Source organism: Grammomys surdaster, unplaced genomic scaffold (genome assembly GCF_004785775.1).
Source record: "Grammomys surdaster isolate TR1022 unplaced genomic scaffold, NIH_TR_1.0 127, whole genome shotgun sequence".
Lineage (NCBI taxonomy): Eukaryota > Metazoa > Chordata > Mammalia > Rodentia > Muridae > Grammomys > Grammomys surdaster.
The window spans coordinates 2,870,477-2,891,599 of NW_021604585.1; the positions used below are offsets into that span (position 1 = coordinate 2,870,477).

The 21,123-nt window shown below is 42.2% G+C and overlaps 1 protein-coding gene across 1 annotated transcript in view; it reads left to right on the forward strand.

Annotated features, from left to right (window-relative positions):
* The window catches only part of Slc38a6 (solute carrier family 38 member 6), a 57,212-nt gene that overhangs the window by 19,423 nt on the left and 16,666 nt on the right, over positions 1-21,123 (forward strand). Inside the window, exons 4-6 of the mRNA XM_028789632.1 lie at positions 899-951; positions 4,719-4,758; positions 16,050-16,128. Coding sequence (XP_028645465.1) covers positions 899-951; positions 4,719-4,758; positions 16,050-16,128 — 172 coding nt within the window. The remainder of the gene's footprint in view (positions 1-898; positions 952-4,718; positions 4,759-16,049; positions 16,129-21,123) is intronic.

Genomic DNA, 21,123 nt, shown 5'->3' on the forward strand with positions numbered 1-21,123 from the left:
TTTTCCCAAAGTTAGTACCTCTGTTCTAAGTTCAGACATCTATCTATGATTGTAAGGTGGATAGACCCCAGCCACTAGACCTCAGAATTAACACTGAATGGTTTTTCCTGCTTTTGGTATTTCAGACTATTTAAGGGAAACACAGCTCTCCCCTTGATGGCCTACAAGATGAGAGCAGCCAGATGGGTAGAGAACTGGCGCTCAGCGGTTACAATGTTAGTGTGCTAGCAGTGCTATCTTACAGTCATTAGAAACGTAGTAAGAATATAAAGTAACCATTAATACGGACACTTAAGAAACAGAATCAGAATGTGAGATATACTAGAGAAGTATAATAAAATGAATCCTTAGGGAATTTTTTCAAAAAAAAGAAAGAAAGAAAGAAAGAAAAGAAAAAACAGTTGTATGTGTCTGAGTGTTTCACCTGCATGTATCTCTGTGCGCTGTGTGCCTCTCTGTGCCCTCAGAGGCCGGAAGAGCTTACCAGATCCCCTGAACCTGGAGTTATAGAGTTGTGAGCTGGGAACCAAATTGGTGCTTTGAACTACTGACCCATCTCTGCAGCCCCCTTGGTGATTTTTTTTTTTTAAAGCAAGGAAAAAGCCACCACTATTTGTCAAAGAGACACATTCTGCAAAAACACCTAAATCTTAGGCCTGTGGGTTACATTTAAAGTAGAAATTAACATGTCAAAAAGAAAACTCTCAAAGGCCTTATAGGAAGCAGCCAAGAGAGCTCCCCCTTCTTCCTACCTCTACCTCCATCCAGGATGTCAGAGCTCCAAGAGACTGGTAGTCCCCACTGGCTGAAGCTGGGAGTGGCACTGTGCCTAGCCTGCAAGTGAAGTAACCTTCCCAAGTAGTTTGTGTAAAGTAACAATTGTACTTTGTCGTGACAGCGGTGACATCTTACGAAGATCTTGGACTCTTCGCTTTTGGATTACCTGGAAAGGTAATTTCACTCTCCCTTCAGTGTGTCTAGAACCTAAGGGGTATTTCTGTTCTTCTTCAAGTTCAGAAAGATATATATACGAGAAGGACCTAAGAGTCTGAGAGGAAATGAAAGGAAGAAGAGACAGAATGATGGGAATGGAAAATATAGAGAAATCTGCACCCCTTCCGAAGCACGTCTGTAAATCAATTCGGTTCTAAATCTTGCTGCTCACTTGATGAACGGCAGAGTGGTAACGGGAGCCGTACAGTTTCCTCGTTCATTTTGGTCATATCCTCTGAGTGAATCCTTAAAAGGGAAGAAAACAATGTAGAATTAAAATTATAGCATGCCTGTTTTCCAAAGCAGTAATTAGATAGGTAGTATTTTATAAGAACTGAACAGTACTGAAAGATTCCCTGACCGTCCCATTGTTTGCATGTGGGGAAATTAAGACCCAGAGGGACCTGTTATCAACTGTTACCCAATACCGGTTCCATATCTGACGACTATAGATGTTATGTATGCTGGTTCTCCTTGGAATAATAAAAATAAAAGCAAACTTGTATTTGGCACTGGCTTCCAATAGGTTTTCTAACTTTAAAGTTGTAGGGAAACACTTTTCCTAGAGATGGCCATGGCTAAGCATTGCTGATAGTGTTGCTATGCTTGTGTTCTTCCTCAGTGTCTCAAGAGCCACTTTTAAACCCATAGTTATTCTAGTTTTAAACAAGAAGGTTTCTGATTATAAATCTCTTAGTGCTTTCTGTTTGCGTTTATTTTTAAATTAACAAGTAAGTCACATACATCATACACTTGATACTTTGAAACCCATATGCGTTGTAGGGGCTACATTCAAGCTAGTTGACTTATGAGTTGTCTCCCACATTTGTTCTCCTGTTTGTAGTCTTTGTGGATTCCATGTTGTAAATGGCTAAACTTAAGGAGTGAGTCTCAGAGGGAGTCACTGCTCCACAGTGGGAAGAAACTCTATATGTGCTTCCAGTTCTCTTTACTCCTGGAGTGTAGAGGGAGCACATGAACCTTAGGTAATACCAGGGCTTACATCTTTATAAACCTGCACATGGCAGAATATTCCTGAAACTTCAGTGCTAAGGGTGAGTGCAGAAACAGGGGGATGCCAGGGTTCTCTCCAAAACAGCCAGCTCCAAGTCCAGTGAGAGACTGTGTCTCAAGAGACAAGGTAGAGAACGGTGGAGGACTACTCCTGCAGCCACCTTTGTCCTTCACACATGGTAGTACATAACCTGCACAGCGTGTGTACCTCATAACCTGGCACATGGGTGCATGCGTGTACGTACAACAGAGTACACAATATCTGCAACCGTAACAGCAACCAAGAAGACAAGAAGGGAACCCCCTGGCTGATTTAGGTGTGAGTCCTTGTGTCTCGGTGGCACTCTGCCATTAGCTCGCTGTAGTAGTACCCTCACCCCTGCATATCGGTGCAGACTGAGCATGTGGGCCATGGACATGAACATGAGCTCTCATGTTGCTCTTTGCATGTTGCCCACTCCACGTAGGCAGCTTCACTGGGCAGAGTGTAACCAGAGTGAGGACTTGATAGATTTTGTCTGTACTTTGTCCCCATTCTATTACTAATCTGAAATTTCCATTTTCTTCCCTCTGGAATAATGTATGGTTGGATAGTATCATTCTGAGAATCAAAGAAATATTTTTGAAAATTTTAAGGATTTGTTTTAAAATTGTCTTTAAATTTGTGTGTTTACTTATCAGATGAGTTTGTGTTGAGCAATGCTATGCCATGTACTGTAGTAGGCACAGGAAATACAGATAGACAGACATTCATTTTAGCTTTCTAAACATTAAATACCTAAGTTTAGCCAAGGAAAAGAGAAAGGGTTAGTACTAAGATGCTGTATTTACAGTATATTCATAAAAGATAGAAGTATTTCTGTGTGGCCAGTGGGTTTCATTTGCATTGCAAGTGGTACACACAAAGTCAGAGCTGTCTTCCCACAAACAACTGGGTTTCCAGGGACCCATCGAAGCTGAGGTGCAAGCTGCCTTGTAGGAAACATCAAAGTGGTCATGACCACTGTCTTAGAGTTACTGTCATGGTGATAGAACACCAGAAACAAAAGCAAACTGGGAGAGAAGAGTTTATTTGGCTTAAACATCCAGGAAACAATCCATCACTGAAGGAAGTCAGGCAGGAACTCAAACAGGACAGGAACCTGAAGACAGGAGCTGATGCAGAGGCCATGGAGGAGTGCTGCTTACTGGTTTGCTCATCATGGCTTGCTCAGAATGCTTTCTTATAGAACCCAGGACCACCAGCCCAGGGGTGGCACCACCTACAGTGGGCTGGGCCGTCCCACATCAATCACTAAGACAATCCCCTGCAGGCCTGCTCTAGCCCCACGTCACAGTTTCACTAGTGACTCCAGCTTGTGTCAAGCTGACATAAAACCAGCTGCACAATAGCATCTCTAGATAGCTTATTAGACTTGCAGACTGCAGACTGCCAGGACTCTGGTCGACACTGGTTTCCAGGATAGGCAGAACTTGTCCCAGGAAGAATTCCCTGTAGAGGTGAACCTTAAGTGTGACCTGTCCTCAGTCTGTGGAGGCCTGAATGATTCAAGGTAGCTAGTCAGCTCCAAATGTTTGCTGGTGGTCACAGGCCGGTGTTGAGTGGTCCAGAGGCCCAAGAAAGTATAATTTTTAAACACTTTCTCTCGATTCTCCAGGAGCTCATCCAAGACTAGAAACAGGAGCCAACAGACAGCTTATCATAGGCATACTTTGTTTAACTCAGATCTTTTTTATTTTTAGCCCATTGCCAACTCTTAGATTATTTTTGTTTGTTTTGTTTGTCAAGATAGAGTTTCTTTGTGTATAACCCTAGTTGTCCTGGGATTAGCTCTGTAGATCCACCTGCTTCTGTCTCCAGAGCACTGGAATTAAAGGTGAGCGCCACCACGGCCTGGCTCAACTGTTATTCACAATTATTGAAGGGTGAAATTGTGAAAATCACTTTCTGGCTTACTAAATACTAGATGATCTGGCCACATTGGATCTACTTTCTCGAATGCCTGATTGAATAGGAAGGCAGAATAGGAAGGAGAGGAGCCCCAGTCCTTGTCACACCTGCTGCTTTAGACTTAGTTTATTTCACTGTCTTTGAGTTTGAAACAGTTTGCCTAAATTTTCTTGCTCTGATCATTGTATCCTAGAGTTTTCTGCTGTAGGTTGTTTAATCCTTGACACTAGGATGTCCAAAGGCCAAGCCGATGCCAGAAGACTATCAATTCCTTTACGTACTATATATAGTGTTGGGACCACCCACTCCAACCTGCTCAGGGAGGTATTAAAGGGAGACTTTATGTGATAGTCATTGATTTCAGGTAGTGCAGTGGGTCTCAGTCTGTGGATCTCAGGCTCTTTGAGGGTTGAACAGCCCTTTTACAGGGGCCACCTACGACCGTTGGAAAACACCAAATATGTATATTATGATTCATAACAGTAGCAAAACTGCAATATGAAATATCAAGGAGAATAATTTTATGGTTAGGGGGTCACCACAACATGAGGAACTATGTTAAAGGGTGGCAGCATTAGGAAGGTTGGGAACCACTGAGGTAGGACAAACAGCTGACAAAATTCGTTCTTTGCAATCAGTCTCTTTGGTCATGAGTTCTGCATCTATCTTTGTTGTATTCGTTACTGAACGTTAATAAAATTCTGTCCTTTTCTACTGTTTTTTTTCCTTTTATCTTATGAATATATTTGTTCTCTTATAGGTGGTGGTGGCAGGCACCATAATAATTCAGAATATTGGAGGTAAGCATGTATGCATCCAGGTAATGGGAAGTCCTTGTTTTCCTGGTTTCTGTCTTTCCTACAGGTCTAGCTCGGACACTAAATCTCTGTAGACATAGCCATCTTCAGGAATACCTTTATTTGCCTCCTGTTCTTTCTTGGATCCTTTTTATTAGCAGTGGTAAACATGTTAACATCCACGCTAGCCAGGCCCTGATTATAGTGTCCTAGGTCTGCAGTGCACTCATTAGCTTTCTGTGGCTGCGGCGGTGAGAGGGTGCAGTTTGGAAATGCTCCCAAAGTGACAGTCGACTGTCTTTTTCTGTTTTCACCCTGTTAACCCACGGACAGGGCCCGGTCTAGGGAAGAGAGCCCCATGGGCTGTGTCAACAGTCAGGTGTGCACAATGTCTTCCTGAAGCTAAGACCTTAGCAATGACCAAGTGGCTTATAATAACTCTAAGGACAAGAAGTACTCTCAGGTTTATCTTTCTTCTGGTTTATACTAAAAACCGATCCTACAAATGGTCCTAATTAGGAGAACTGCGTTAGAAATGAAAATCACTGTTAACTACAGACAGTTGACCGAATTTAACTCCACAGTACAGAAATCACCTGTACATGTTGTAAAGAGACTGCACAGAGCCGAGTGGTGTCTTCATTTCTTTTTACCACGGGCTGGAGTGCTAAAGAAATAGTGTCAGAGTGTGGAAAAGCCACAAGGAAAGTGATAAGAACTTTGGGTCTCACACAAGACTGTGTGCTCACAGGAACTTTAATAGTTTTATATAATTGAACGATGATGACTTAAGACCTGAGCTGTTTCACTGTGAGTATTGTTCAACTAAACTGTATCGTTAGTGTTTTGGTGGGGGGGCGGGCAGGGAAGCTTTCTATCAATGAATTGTTATGGAATCCCCAATGTCCACATTTTAATGCTTTGAGTTTTCATGAAACAGTGACTTCATACTTCACTTCAAAAACCAGGAAAACTAACCTCAACCCCTTGAGAACTTTTGTAGTGCAATTCCTTTCAAGATTTGTTATAGAATAAGTTTTAGTTAGCAAATATGTATTGCTTAACTGCTTAGTTAGAATTCTACTAACTAACTAAATTCACTAAGATTTTGTCCAAAGCCGGGCAGTGGTGATGCACGCCTTTAATCCCAGCACTTGAGAGGCAGAGGCAGGCTGATTTATGAGTTTGAGGCCAGCCTGGTCTACAGAGTGAGTTCCAGGACAGCCAGGGCTACACAGAGAAACCCTGTCTTGAAAAACAAAACAAACAAACAAAAAAACAAACAAACAAACAAAAAGATTTTGTCCAGATTGGATTAAGCTATTGTTTAATAATTTATGTTGAAGTTTTAGTATGGGAATTTGAATCCAAGCTTTTAATCTCGGCATGATGCTCACTGTCATGTTCCCTGTAGTTCTTACTGCAATGACTTCTGTTTCTTTGGCCTGACTTAGACATGGCTGCTTTAGCTGCTCTTACTCTGAGGTCATCTGAAGGGTAAATTTAAGGGTTCTTTGGAAAGTCGGTTGGATGGTATTTTGCTGGGGCAAATACATGAAGGAACATTTAGCTGAAATGGACACACATGAAAGGCTAAGACAGACTCGTGAAAGAATGTTTAGCTGAAGCAGACACAGGAGAAAGGATGTTCTGCTAAAGAAAGGACACATGATAAAGGAGTCTTTGCTAACAGCATGCATGTATTGGTTTGCTTTAGATAGCATAGTTGAGTTACATTTGTCAGGACACCATAGAGAGAAATGAACCCAAAAACTTCTGATAGTATGCTGCAGTTTCTTACTGTTTCAGCTTCCGATTCTGCTTCTGCAGTCTCGGGCTGATGGCAGAGAGATGTCAGCTGAGACAGACACATGTGCTCAGGCAAGATGTGTGGAGAACATGTGATGTTTGGAGGGTATAAATAGGACTCCACAGAGTGACAGAGACAGAGGGTGGCTTGCTGCTACAGCTAGCTGTATAATGCTTATGAGTTTTCCTGATCTTCCCTTCCCTGAGAGATGCACAGCTGAGAACTTCTCCTGGTGTCCCTCTGGGTCCCTCCTGCTGACTCAAGCCGAGGCTGAGGCCTGGCTGTCTCTGCCAGGTCATGTCACCAATGTTGCTAACCCAACTCTACTGAGCTGGACTGCTGGTATATTCATGAAATGTTTGTCAGTGTATTGAGCTGCTGCTGCTAACCTGTGAACTGAACTGCCAATTCTAGACAACACGGATGGGAGTTGCTCCAAAGAACCATTTCTAGACAGGTCCACTTCCCCCATATCTTTTCTTTTCCACTACCTCTGGGAGGTTAAAACGTTTGAAAGCCATCTTAATGGCTTAAAGACAAGGTTTTAAAAAAAATCACCTCCATGTGCCCTTCCAGGCACTATGCCCCATTCCGCTTTGTACTCCCAGTGCCCAGAAGTGTTTGGAGCTTTGCTGGAGTGAGTGGCGCTTAGATCTAAGCAGTTAGAGAGATAGCTCAGTGGTTACGAGCACTGATTGCTCTTTTAGAAGACCCAGGTTCAGATCCCAGCGTTCACATGGCAACTCAGAACTGTTTGCAACTCAAGTTCCAGAGGGATTTTATGCCCGCTTCTGGCCTCCACAGGTGCTACATGTATATGGTACAGAAATGTACATGCCAGCAAAATACCAAACCAAAGGGTGGGGGTGGGGGTGGGGGAATGAAAACAAAAGGGGAACAGAGGAAAAATAGCTCGGTTGGTAAAGTGCTTGCTGGACAAGCAAGGATCTGAGCGAAGTTTCTTAGTGCTTGCCTAAGCAGCCAGGTGTGAGGATGTATGCCCTAGCCCCAGGGCAGAAGCAGAGAGGAGGTTTTCTGGGACTCTCTGACCAGCTAATGTAGCTGAATTAGTGAGCACCACTTTGATTAGGGAACCTGTCTCAGAAATATATGTTAGAGAGCAATTGAGAAAGATAGCCCTTGCTGACCTGTGGGGTCTGCTCGAGTGTGTGTGTGTGTGTGTGTGCATGCGCGTGCACACACACACACAATGCCAAGTACTTCACTAGTGTCAAGGCTCAATGTAAAAGACAAAGCAAAGAAACTAGACTAATCCATTATTTTCTTGAGAGCAAAACTGGTTCTGAGGTAAACAAGTCCACAGAGAGCCTAATTCAAGTTACTTATTTCAGATACTCTTACTCGTTTTGTATTCTATAACAAAATACCATTGACTGGGTGATTTTTGTTTTTAATGAACAGTTATTAGCTTTTGGAGGCTAGAAGTCCAAAATGAAGGAAACCACGTTCCGCGAGGGCTTTCGAAGGTGGCAGAAGCCATCGGGGACTCGCCTAGGGCATGGTGGTCAAACTCTTATCCTTGTTTACAGTGGGGCTAAATCCTTGCTTGAACGTGGAGTCTCATGACCTAATCCTTTCCCATCAGATGCCACCTCAAACACTTCTACTTTTTGGGACTATGTTTCCTATTGGAGGACACTGCCAGACTTAACACAGAGCCCTGTCATTAAGCTGTATGATTGAAATGGAGATGACCCACAACTTTTTAAAAAGTGTACTTTGTCCCTGAAAACATCCAAATGAAACTGTGTGGCCAGCTGTTTGACCGGGGTGGGGGTGGGGCTTCTTGGATTTGGAGGTGTGGAAAGAAAGCATCAGGTCTCTGCATTCTTAAGGCTGTTGTTTGCTTGCTTGTTTTAGAACTATAAAAGGGCAACTTAGAGGCTGTCACAACATTTTAAATGTCCCTTAACTTCAGGAAAGCTAGGAATGCTTATTTTAGTGATGTATGAATTATTTTAGTCACATTACTTAAAAGCTTATTTATTGAGAGCCTGTGAGGAATAAGTGACAGCATATTTCCAGAGGTTTTCCTTCCTTGGCCAATGTCCATAAATTATTCCTTCATTACAATAGAATTTGAAGCTTGTCAGCAGAGCACTGGGTCACATGTCAGCAGAGCACTGGGTCACATGTCAGCAGTGCACTGGGTCACATGTCAGCAGTGCACTGGGTCACATGTCAGCAGAGCACTGGGTCACATGTCAGCAGAGCACTGGGTCACATGTCAGCAGAGCACTGGGTCACATATCAGCAGAGCACTGGGTCACATGTCAGCAGTGCACTGGGTCACATGTCAGATGCCTTCGTTCTGTCACCTCCAGCCTTTGGTCAAGTAGACACATGCTTCAAGGAACACCCACCCCTCTCTCTCTCTCTCTCTCTCTCTCTCTCTCTCTCTCTCTCTCTCTCTCGTTCTTGGCTTTAGTTTTGCCTTTGTTAAAAATTTTGGTGGGAAACACAGAGCTTAGAGCCAGCTCTGGTCTACAAGTGTGGATTCTGATGTGGTCCTTGGGGAAGGCGCCATAGCCTGCTAATTCTTTCAGGCGTTAATGGGGCACAGTCTATATTTTTAGTTAGGTGTCATGTCTTAAAGCTTCTTAACTCTTTCCGTCTCTTCCTCACTCCCCTTTTGTGTGTTACAGGGTTTTACTGTGCAATCTAAGCCTCTGAATCTTAGTCTTTCTGCCTTGGGGCCTGGGCTCTGGGATTGCAGGTGTGTACCACACCTAATAGTTACTTTTCCTAATGCTGCAACCAAGTACCCGAGCAGGGACTTTATCTTGGCTTACAGCAGCAGGGGATGTGATCATGGAGGGGGACCACAGAGCTCTAGTACCCTAAGGCTGCTGTTGATTGCTCTGAAATCAGGAAGTGGAGAGCAGGGGTCAGTGGTGCTCCCCCTTTGTCCCCATTTGCTCCAGTCTGGGACTCCCTCCCACTAAGTGGCGATGTCCACAGTCGGGATGGCTCTTTCAGCTACACTTAAACTTGTCTCTAAGGAGTTCTATATCCTGTCAGGTTGACAACCATTGTTAGCCATCATACCCAGGTTCTCTTTCTTTTTCTTATATATATAAAAAAAAGGTTAAAGAATTTTCACACAATATATTTCATCCATATTTCCCATGGCCCTAGCTTCTGTTCTGTGCTATGTGATGTTTAAATATCTCTGCCTTCTTGTTTTAATCCCCAACACTAAAAGGAAAAACAAGAGCAAAATAATCATAAATTCATAAATTGCACTTGACTACTTATTCTGTGGGTGTTTTGGTGAAGGTCTGGTTTATTCCCTTACCGTAGTTGTAAACAAACAGGCACTAACGCTGACCATAGGCACCAGTGTGACCTACCAAAGTGATTGTGGTGGGGGCTTCCTTCCAACAACCCGTAAAAATGCCGCTTACGACATTTAGGACTCTTAAGGTTTTAGAGTTATTGGCCTTTAGAACGTGGAGAGCCGTATAGAAAATATTACTCACTTGTGACTCTGATCTCTCAATGATATTTTGGAGTCTAAAAGAGGCTGGTAACCAGCTGTAGCCTTCCACATCCTCTGCCTCAGGCAGAGCTAGCGTTTTCCCGCAAGCTTCTGCTAGCGTTTGCTGCAAGCTTCTACTGGGACCGAGGGAGAAAGGAGACGTCCTAGAGCTGTAATGCTGAATGTTGTTGCTGGCAAGAGAATGCTAGTGCTGGGTTTGAACTTCCTGAACTGCCTTCCGAGAGGACCAAGGAGTGCAGTGGGCAGGCCAGCTGTTCTCAGAGCTCCCACTGTTGCCTTACTCACTCCTTCCCACAATCTGAAAAACAGTCGGTTTCACATGAAATTTAATTTCTGTGGTAAACCATTCCGTAGGCGTCACTGTCACTAGAAATCAAACAGCAAACCTCCCCTCAGCTTAGCTAGGCCAAGGAAAGTCCTACTCATTCTTGGAAGTCCACAACTAAAGCAAAGCCAGTTAATGTTCCTAATTCACACGCCTTGCTCAACTCAAAACACAGAACCATGAGTGGCTCTGAGCAGAGGGCCGACTTACTGTACTTCTGTAAGATCTGAGTCTTCATGCTGAGCTCCTCGGGTCCTCACAGATTAACCATTTAATCAATCACTACACGTTGTCAGGAGAAACCTAGCTTCACAGAAACCTCCTGAAATGGCTAGGATGGCCCAAGCTTTCCAGTCTAGCACCAAATCCACAGATGTTAGCCACCTTGATTAATACCTCAGCTTGGACTATTAGGTATTGGAAAACCATAGCAGCCTATGCACTGAGATGGCCAGAGTCTGCGTCTAACAGACAAGAAGACTCAGTGAACGACTGAAATCCATGAGGTAATGTTAGACAATTTAAATTGTATTCTTCCTTCTTGTGATTGTGAAGGAAGAGCCCAGGGTAGCAATGCAGGGACAGGTCTGGCTTGTCCCTCGGGAGCTGGGTTTGGGAGTGCTGCTACACCACCATCTGCTGGTCAGGCACACTGCAGCTTTGTGGTTGGTTGTTTTGTTTTAAAGCCTTAACAGTATTATCTCCAAATTCTAGAAAATATTGCAAAAGCCTAGAAGTACAGGAAATTTGAGAGGAGTCCTTTTTCACAAGCATTTGCCTTGACAAAATTTAGTAGTAACATGTCATTTCAAAAACAATGCATTAGCAAAGATTTCCGTTGGAGTTTGATAACAAGATTTTAAAGATAGATGATCGTGTGTGTGCACTTATGTGCATGTGCTTGTGTGTGTGTGTGTGTTGCTGAGGATTGCATGGTAAGCAGGCTCTCCACCACAGCGTTTTCCCCTGGCCCTCTTCCCCCTCTGCTGGAGACAAGCAGGCCTTGAACTTCCCAATCCTCTGATGTCAGCCAAGAGTAGCTGGATTCCGGGATCTAGCCACTAGGCCTGCTTCTCTGGTCCCTGCTTAGGTTTGAGGTCTTAACAAACTATAAAATAAAGGCTCTTTTAGGACAGTGAAGGAGCATTTTCCACCATGTGAATTGTTTTCCAGTTTTGCACAACTTAGGGAAATTACATTGTTTTATAGAGATTTTGAGAAAAAAATTCTTTTTTAAAAAGAGATTTCTACAGTTTGGGGCTAGAATTTCCATGGTGTTTAGAAATCTAGTGGAAACACCAGGTTAATGAGCCATCTTGAATAAAGTAGTTATTATCCATGACTAAAGACAAGTTTGGAATAACACTGAGTCTCTCCCATGGAAAGGCGAACCATAGTGCCTCTGTTTGTTTAGGCTGCTGACTAACCTCTGAGAGGTTGCTGGGCTCCCCACACCCCACACACCCCTCCCCCCCCAGAGTGCTGAGAACCCAGTGCTATTTTTAAAATAGCTGAATGCTATCCCAGCTTCATGCATGTTCTCCTAAGTGTCTAACAACATAACTAATTGTCTTTTAGACTAATGATTGTTTAGGCCCAAACTCAGTCAAGTCTTTTCTTTCTTAAAGTTGTATGGTTAACTAATGACAAACAGAGAAATGTTTCAGGCTGCTGCAGGGACAGTATTTCCTAAAGCTTGGCGATACAGAGGAAGGGGTTGCTTTTTGTTATTTCTTTCAGGTTTCAGTTATGTGTTAAATCTCTGATGCAGGCAGATAGGAGGCTTTCTCTTTGCAGCTCTGCCTCTGCTGAAGAGCAGCTAAATGACGACAGCAGGTGCTCTGAAGTCCTGCATGAAGCTCATGAATTTTGAGCCAATTACTCCAACAAAAGGGCTACAGCCCCAAATGGACTCCTTTAACAAAGCAGGGTGTCTCCAGGGTGATGTACAACTTTGATCTTCATTCTAGAGATTGTTATTTTCTTTGAGCCCAACTGATGAACTCAGCAGCCGAAAGCAGTTTGTTGCTTAAATGCTGATAAAAATAAATAAATAAAAGGCTTTATTCTACAGAAGGCTCTTTGACAGAGTTCTCTTATTTTTCTTGGCTTTGGCTGACTGCTTCTCCACCTGGCCAGAGCAAACTAGGATTTAATAGAGTGAGCTCCTAAAGTTAGGCCGCTGTCTCCATCAGCACCACAGAGCAAATTAGTGCACGGGACTCTCATTTCTGTGGGTGAAATCATGTCTTCCTGGCAGGTCAGTGTGGAAAAGATGTGCAAAGAACTTCCTATCACTTAGAATATAGCCAAGCATGTAATAGGCATGCTGTGCCCAGCGTGAGCAGCTGTTCTCAGTCCCTCGCCTTTCTCCTCAGTGTCCCAATTCACGTCTCCCGTGATGGTCAGGCAGTAGTTAGTGCTCCTGTCTCCTATGATGGTCAGGCAATAGTGATAGTTTACTACCTGCTGTTGCCTGATCAGACATCTCTGTTTCAGTGCTTTCCTGATGGAGCCATCACTTTTCCATGTTGTTTTCAATTCCTGTGTCTTGACTAGGTTGACAGGATTCTTCATTTTCTTTCTAGGATAGTTTCATTCAAAACAAAGGGGGAAGAATACTTATTCAGCTAACGTGGTGAAACTAACTGATTTGTAATGGCTGGTAACTGTTGTCCAGGTGTATCTAGTGCACAGATCTTGGCTTTGGTGTTAAGGAGGCCAGAGCTGTTTGACTGTAACTGTGGTCACTATGGACAATGCTGGTATAGCCTTTAATTTGGAGGAAGCATGTCGTGTTAGTAGTCCATACCATGGATAGATGCCAGCAAAAGTCACTTACAAGTTTTTGCTTATGGCCTGTCTCTCCAGGATGTCTTAAGCATTTCCTTACGCCATTAGTAGAAGATATGGGACAAAAGGCATGGCCACCAGCTTTTCAACCTAGTGACTTTTTGGTTAAAAACAGTGGATATATGAGCTTTTCCACTGATAGTATTTTTAAACCTTTCTCAGCGTCCTGGATTGACTGGATCTTTTGATGTGGCTGTAACTAAGCTGCATTTCTAATGTATCTACTCGTCTTTTGTTCTCAGTGTTGTGTATTATATGTTAAGGTGTTAGTACTTACATGAAAATTTATTTGTGGTTAAGAAAAAGTAGCTTTAACAGTGAGATTTCTTTGTTATACTTGTTCAACCAGTGGGATTTTCCCCATGGTAGACTCTGTGGTTTTGTAGCTCTTAAAACACACCAGCGTTCTCCAAGGAAGAAGCAGAGTTTCACATCTTTTATAATACTCGTGTATACTGAGAGGCCTTTTTTTAAAAAAACAGAGAAACATATGTTTGGTGAGTTCGTATTTCTTAAAATACACGTGGCTCTTCAGACTGGAATCTATTGAAACAGGACTCCTGTTTGAAGCAGAGTGAAGGCTTCAGCACAGAAGTGATGGAGTGATTAGCCAGAGGCTAATAGAATCCTGGGAAGAATGACAGATTGTATATAGGAAGAAATACAATCTCACACTCATTGTAGCTTTTTTACAATTAAAGATCAAAAAAATAGAAAATTACTGGAAGCGATGGATGTCTGAAACTTTAGAGATGCAGATGGCGTTGGATGAATCCCAGCCCAAGGCCCGAGGAGCAGATGAGAAAAGTGTTGAGTCGGAAGTCCTTCTGCATCCCTCATTCTGTTGTGCCTCTTTTCTGAATGTACTTTTGTCTCTTTACCCCTCCCCTCCCCAAGATACATTTAAGGAGTTTCTAAGCCAGTCTCAGAAACCTCACGTCTGTTTTTCTGCATTACATCATGTACGTATAGTTAGTTCTCTGGAAAACAAACTACTGTGATAACTCCAAACTCTTGAATGAGGAGGCAAGCATCAGCCTTCCTCTGTCCTGTGCCCAGCTCATGGTGTCTCTCCTGAGAAAGTGTAACAAGCTAGAAGATGACATTTTCACGTCCAGTTGCATCTAGCATCCACAGCTGGTATGTAGCGTGTCCCAGTGGCTCTTGGTGAGCAGCCATGTTTCTTCTGGAGAAAAAGAAATAGTCACAAACGACAAGATGCCGGTGTGTGCTTTCATTGCAGAAAAGTGATGGTTACTTACCTGTTCTAAAATTAGCTTTCCCTTAGGTATCTGCTAGTTTACAAAAAAAAAAAAAAAAGACTGACTGTGTTGTCACGTGATTGTTTCTTCTCTTGCAGACTGACATGTCTCATTTTTCTTCAGAGTTAAATCATCACACCATTATAACTGCAGGGCTCAGCTACTCTCCAACACCTTGCCTGAGAAATTCACTATTTTTAAACTGTGCACTTTTTCATCCAACTTCCTCCAGACCTCCATTGTTCAGACTTGGCATTCATTGGTGTTCTTAGTTTTTATAAGTCCAAAGAGAAAGTGGAATGTTTCCTGAAGTATAAATAAGTAATAAAAGCGGTGTGCACATAGAATACACTCTTCATTCTTCAAGGGTGGTTTTTTCATTGCTTTTTTTTTTTAAAAAAAAAGTGTGTGTGTGTGTGTGTGTGTGTGTGTGTGTGTGTGAGAGAGAGAGAGAGAGAGAGAGAGAGAGAGAGAGAGAGAGAGATATCAATCTCTGGGGAAAAGACTGTTAAATGAAGGTATGACTCCGGATCATCTGTCTTCTGAGTTTCCATAGAGCTGAGTAAGCTTCCCCTTCTGTATTTGCCTAAATGAGTTCTATATTCCATAGCCATATTCATGACAGAAGGTTTGCAGAAGTGTGTGTGTGTGTGTGTGTGTGTAGAGGACAGAAGAGGGTATCAGATTCCTGGAGCTGGAGGTACAACTAGTTATGAGCTGCTCAGCAATCCTGGGAGCCAACCACTGAGCATCTCTGCAGCACCAGAATGTGTGTTTTAATAACCACATAAGGAATAGTACCATTATTAAATGATACACAAACTAGTTATTTCTTGTATGCTATCAGATAAAATCCAGATACAGTGCTTCCGTTGGTTTCTGACACACACAGGTAGGGCACGGCTGTGAAACTCTGGATCCTGAACAGGCTGCATGGTGCAGCGAATCAGAGGACAGCCCTAAATAAAGTTCCTGTTTATTCTGCTTATGTTTTATAATATGTTTGTTATTAAATTAACTTTTTGTACGTTGGACAGAGGACACAACGCAAAAGGGAGTTTTTGCAAAGCTTGAAACAGTTTCATCATAAATGTTCTATTATAAAGTGTCCAATTCTCATCTTCGGATATGCAATATTAACAAAGGTTATATGATAAACTTGCCGATTCTTCTCTACAGAGTCATTTGCCTTGCTTTCTGCTGTATATGTGTTTGGGATAATTCATTGTAAGTTGTCTTCTGTATGCTGCCCGAGAACCAACAGGCATATGTGTTCCTTAGTAGATTACTTTTTGAATCTATTTGAATGACTTAATTTTTTTTTTTTTTTTTGGTTTTTTGAGACAGGATTTCTCTGTGTATTCCTGGCTATCCTGGAACTCACTCTGTAGACCAGGCTGGCCTCGAACTCAGAAATCCACCTGCCTCTGCCTCCCAAGTGCTGGGATTAAAGGCGTGCGTCACCACCACCTGGCCTGAATGGCTTAATTCTAATAAGAATTCTCTTTGTTCTTTTTGCAGCAATGTCATCTTACCTTTTAATTATTAAAACAGAGCTTCCTGCTGCTATTTCGGAATTTTTGCCTAGTGACCACAGTGGGTAAGAAAAAAATGTTCCATTGTATCCATTCATCCACCGGCCCATCCATTCATAATCTCTTCATCCATTTGTCCATTATGCTTTTATTAAAACCTAGTGGCAAGGGAAAGAAATACAGTGCTTGTCCTCAGGATTCTTACAGGGTTTGCAGAGTGGAGCAGCACTAGAGGAAACATTGTTCACGTGTCTGCACATGTCTGCTGATGACCAACCACAGAAGCCCCACTCCCTGTGCTCCACGAAGGTAAAGGCCAAGTCAAGTGTGAATTAGCTCTTAGAAAAAAGGAAGGAAGCATCTAAGGGTATGAAGATGGAGATTGTTAGGGGAAGCCTCAGGATCTCTACATGGGAGGGACATGAAGTGATCTCTGCTGTCACCTCTCAGCAAGATGTCGTGACAAAGAATATGATGGTTGCAGCCACTGTGTGAGGTTCATATTAGACAGCATACAGAACTGTGGGTGAAACCTTGTGTTACTTAGCCTGTGTTAATACTATAAATAAGGCCGGACCACGGACGGCATACTGCCTAGCTCCTTTGAAAGCACAGGCTCCTACAGAATGCTGACTTAGCTATTTATGGGTAAGGAACCCACATTCATTATGCCTTTCTTTTTTTCTTTTTTCTTTTTTCTTTTTTTTTATGTCTAGAACGAGACTTCCTTTTTTATCCAAGAAAAATAAACTTGGGTTAAGCCTTCTAATTGTCCAGTTTTCAAACCACAACAAAGGACTGCCCTGTTTCTAGACTGGAGTATTTGGTTGTTTTTCCCCAGTACTCAAGCTTATGTGGAATGCAGGGGAAACTTCAGAATTGAGTTTTCAGCTTAGAGAAGTTGGCTTCTTGAAGAAACAGACAAGTGCAGGTGTGTGTGTAAGGAAAGTCATTATTTGCCATCTAAATAGGAACTGTCAAGATGGCATTAAAATGGGGATAATGACATCCTTCCTGATCTTCATCCTCAGGTGTCCTTCACGTACCACTTTGGAGCTCATTAGGGCCCCACAGCATGCTCCCCGATTCCTGGATTTACGGCCAGCTCTACCTGGTTGCGTTCTGATTATTGATTATGCTCTGTTAGACATCTGGCTGTTCTAAGAAGTAGCTGTGTGAAATGTATTTTTTTGTATTTGTTGTAAAAATCTTAACCACTTTTGTTATTTGAATTCCAAGTGAAAAATATGCATATGGGGCTAAGAACTCAAGGCAGTGTGAGGAAGAATTATAAAGTAAGGAAACACATATCCCATTCATTTCATGCAAGTTAGCCACGAGCATCCAGCTCTTGACCAGCTAGCATGTCGTGAGCTGTGAGTCTCTTTACCTGACGCTTTGAGGGCACCAATGAGGGATGAGAGTACAACTCTCAGACAAGTGTTCTCCAACATGCCCAAGGCCCTGGGTTCAATTCTTAGTACCAGAAAAAAGGCAAAAACAGACAAGCTTTTTGAAAAGGCTGGAGAGGCTTAGCGGTTAAGAGCACCAACTGCTTTTTTAGAAGATCTGGGTTCAATTCCTAGCACCCACATGGCAGCTCACAACTGTTTCTAGCTCCAGTTCCTAAGGGGATCTGATGCCCTCAAACCAACAGACATACATGTAGGCAAAAGTAACAGTGTACATAAAACAAATTCATTAACTCATTAATTGATTAAAGAAAAAGAGGTCACCAGTGGCCTATCTTTGTTTAATTGCTTCCTTTACAGAGTTATTATAATGATCGAATAAGATAGTATGTGTGAACATGCTTATTTGTGTGTAACACTGTGTACATGAGGAGAACAGGGAACTTCCAGCTACCGTGATTGTATGAAAAGGATTCAGATTGCCAGGAAGCTCAGAGTCAAACATGAATAACCTGTGGATCCTGACAGTTGTCAGATGTCACTGAGCTGCTTGTCTATTTTCTGTTTTAGTTTAAGTCCTGGATTCGGTGACTTCTATTAACATGTTTTAAAGTAAACTTCGGAACACTTAAGGTGCTCTGAAGTAGGACTGCTATTAAAACTGGGGGTTTTATCTGCTAAAACATGTTCACTTTAAATCAGTTGTCATGTCTACTGTTGCTTTCTCGTTTGTTTCAAACAGTTGAAAACGCCTGTTTCTCTTGTCTTAGTAAAAACCTTTCTATAAATGTTCTCTTTCTAGCACGAATGGGCTTTAAAAACTGCAGGCTTCAATCACTTTACCGATTTTCACCCACAGTGTGTGAAAACAGCACATTTTTGATAACTCGTATTGTTTTACATGTCCTGTATTCATTTATTTAGAAGCTATATTAATTGGATACAGGGCATTACATTAGTCTTGTAACGTCAGAGACAGATGTCACGGTAATGAGCATGTCGTGAGGGCAGTTTGTTCCTAGGTGAGTTGTGTAGCAGTAGTTCTTCACTGAGATCACGTGATATTGATGTTTTATTTTGACATTTGGTTTACCATAAGTTTAGCTATGATCTTTCAAGTGTCTTTATTTTCTGGGTTGTCTGTGAGTATAGATAGCTTCATGAGCTGTGACCCTTTATAAAGATGCTGTCAAATTACTTTGTGTTCATATATTCTAATTTCAAAAAGTTACTATTGGAAATCCAAATCAGTAATACTCATGCCAAACTCTTGTGATACATCTATATTTTTCCTAGAATAACTTGTATTTTTTAAATCTATAGCTGTTAAAAGTTGGGAGCTCTCTGTTAACATTTAATGGTCTTGTCAGGGGACTATGATTGACACAATTAAGTTGTCTTGCATTTGAGTTACATAATTGATATGGGATGTGAGCACGATCCTAATTGAGAACATACGATACTCTTGTTCCATTCTAGTCGAGAATGAAATTAAAGCAACTTATAAATAAATCTGGTTTTCATTAAAAAATGGAAAACACATCTGCGTGCCAAGCATTTGCAATCCAGCTAAGGATTTATACTCTGTGTTTCATAGCTGGAGCATTTTTATCATATAGGATTAAATCCACAGATCAAACAAGTTCTCTAGGAAGTATAAAACCTTTTACTCTAATTCTTTTGGCTCAAAGAGAATGTACATTTAGGTCACAGTAGAAAAACAGGAGTTTGGTTAGATAATTCTTTTTTTCTCCTCTTAGAAAAAAATTTATGTGCAATAAATTATCTTAAAATCTTGGTTTGCAAAATAAATGTATTTAATATGTACTTTTAAAGACTGCTTATTGCTGGTTTGTATTCTCTGGGCTTAGACTTAATCTCATTTATTCTTTGGACAATCTCCATTGCCAAACACAGTGCAATTGTCTGGGACCTGCAAGTGAAATGTGAACTCACTCTGCCGGTCTTACTATGTGGCCTTTATTGATAATGAATGAATGATAAAGAAATCATTGTCTTAATGATTGATTTTACTAACATCAATCAACAAGTATAAGAAATGATTCATAATAACCAGTCTCCAGGTCTAGACAAACTGTTTTTAAAACAAAATCCTTTTCATATTAAGATTTCTAAGTTCAGTCCTGAAGAGAAAGTGAAGCATGACCTTGGAATAGATGAAGGATCATCTGAAAACCAAACAAACAAACAAAAAAATGCCATAAACTCAGACTAGCTGCTGGGTCTACATGTTTTCTAATTCCTGCTGTCAAGAGCCCACGGTCTTCACACAAGAAGTGACAATGCTGGACAGGGTGACTTGAGCCCCTTCCAGCCCAAGCATTCCCTAACACTGCAAGTGTGATGCTTTCACACCCTATAGTCGGGGCTGTGCCAGTCTCCACTCTCGAGGATATAACCATTTTTTTCTTTTTTTCTTTTCTTTTTTTTTTTTTTTCTGATTAGAACCCTGATCATGAGCTGTACTGTCTTAACAGATATTCAGTGTACAATGCATCGTTGTTATCCGGCAGACACAGCAGCAGTAACAGATGGAGCCTGCCCCGCTGCTCCCTCGGGGCCATTTTCTACTGGCACTGCAACTGTCTGGGTCTGATACCGGGTCCCAGAAGGAAGGACGTTTCAGACATAGAGCCTGGGCTCACTGCCAGCTTCAGAGTTTAGTTGCCAGGTGTTTCTTGGGAAGGGCTATTTTGAAGTTCCTATTTGGGCTTTTTAATGCAAGAGTGACTAGAAGATGGACATGCTGAGTATCAGTTTGTGTTTATTCTATGGTTGTTTTCATAATTCTTCCTGCACACCAGCCACTGAGGGCCGCGTGCTACAGAGCACAGCATCAGCCCTGCAGAGCAGGAATACTTGTGCATCTTTGCACTTGCAGAGGACAGGAGTTAGAGCAGGGCAGGGGAAGTGGCCATGGCTTGTTCTCTGCTGCTGCTGCTCCTCCTGTTCTCTCAAAGAGGATGTTGTCACTACCAGCAGCAAAGAGTAAAGGTCTAGCAGAAAGGGTGTCCTCACAAGCCAGGGTGTAATGGAAGGAAAACTCCCTAAATTTGTCAGGGCAGTGGGACACTGGCTACCTGTTGAGAGTGCAAGAGGATAGTTTATCTCTGGGCAAGGGGGTGGGGAGCCAGGGTCCCACAGGGGTGCGGGGCTATGGAGGTGGGTAGGTTGATTTGAAAGCATATACCAAACACTTACTATAGGACTCCCCAACTATAGGAATCCCCATTGATCTTTGATGTTTCCCAGACCTGTTATATCCTGGGTTTTCTTTCATTTGTTCATTTTCCCAGACAGGGTTTCTCAGTGTAGCCCTGGCTGTCCTGAAACTCACTCTGTAGACCAGGCTCTCCTCAAACTCAGGTGTCTGCCTTCCTCTGCCTCCCAAGTGCTGGGATTAAAGGCGTGCGCCACCACTGCCCGGCTGGGTTTTATTTCCTTACATTGTTACAATTCTGTTTATACTTAAAATGTTTTGCTGATCTTCTTGGTTAATTGCTACACTTTCACTGTGCTGGTTACATGTTGCCATTCTTTTTCAGAGAGTACTAACTGAACAATAACATAGTAATACATGTCGGACCAGTTATATCACATCCTTGACCATTTTACTAACTTAATTTC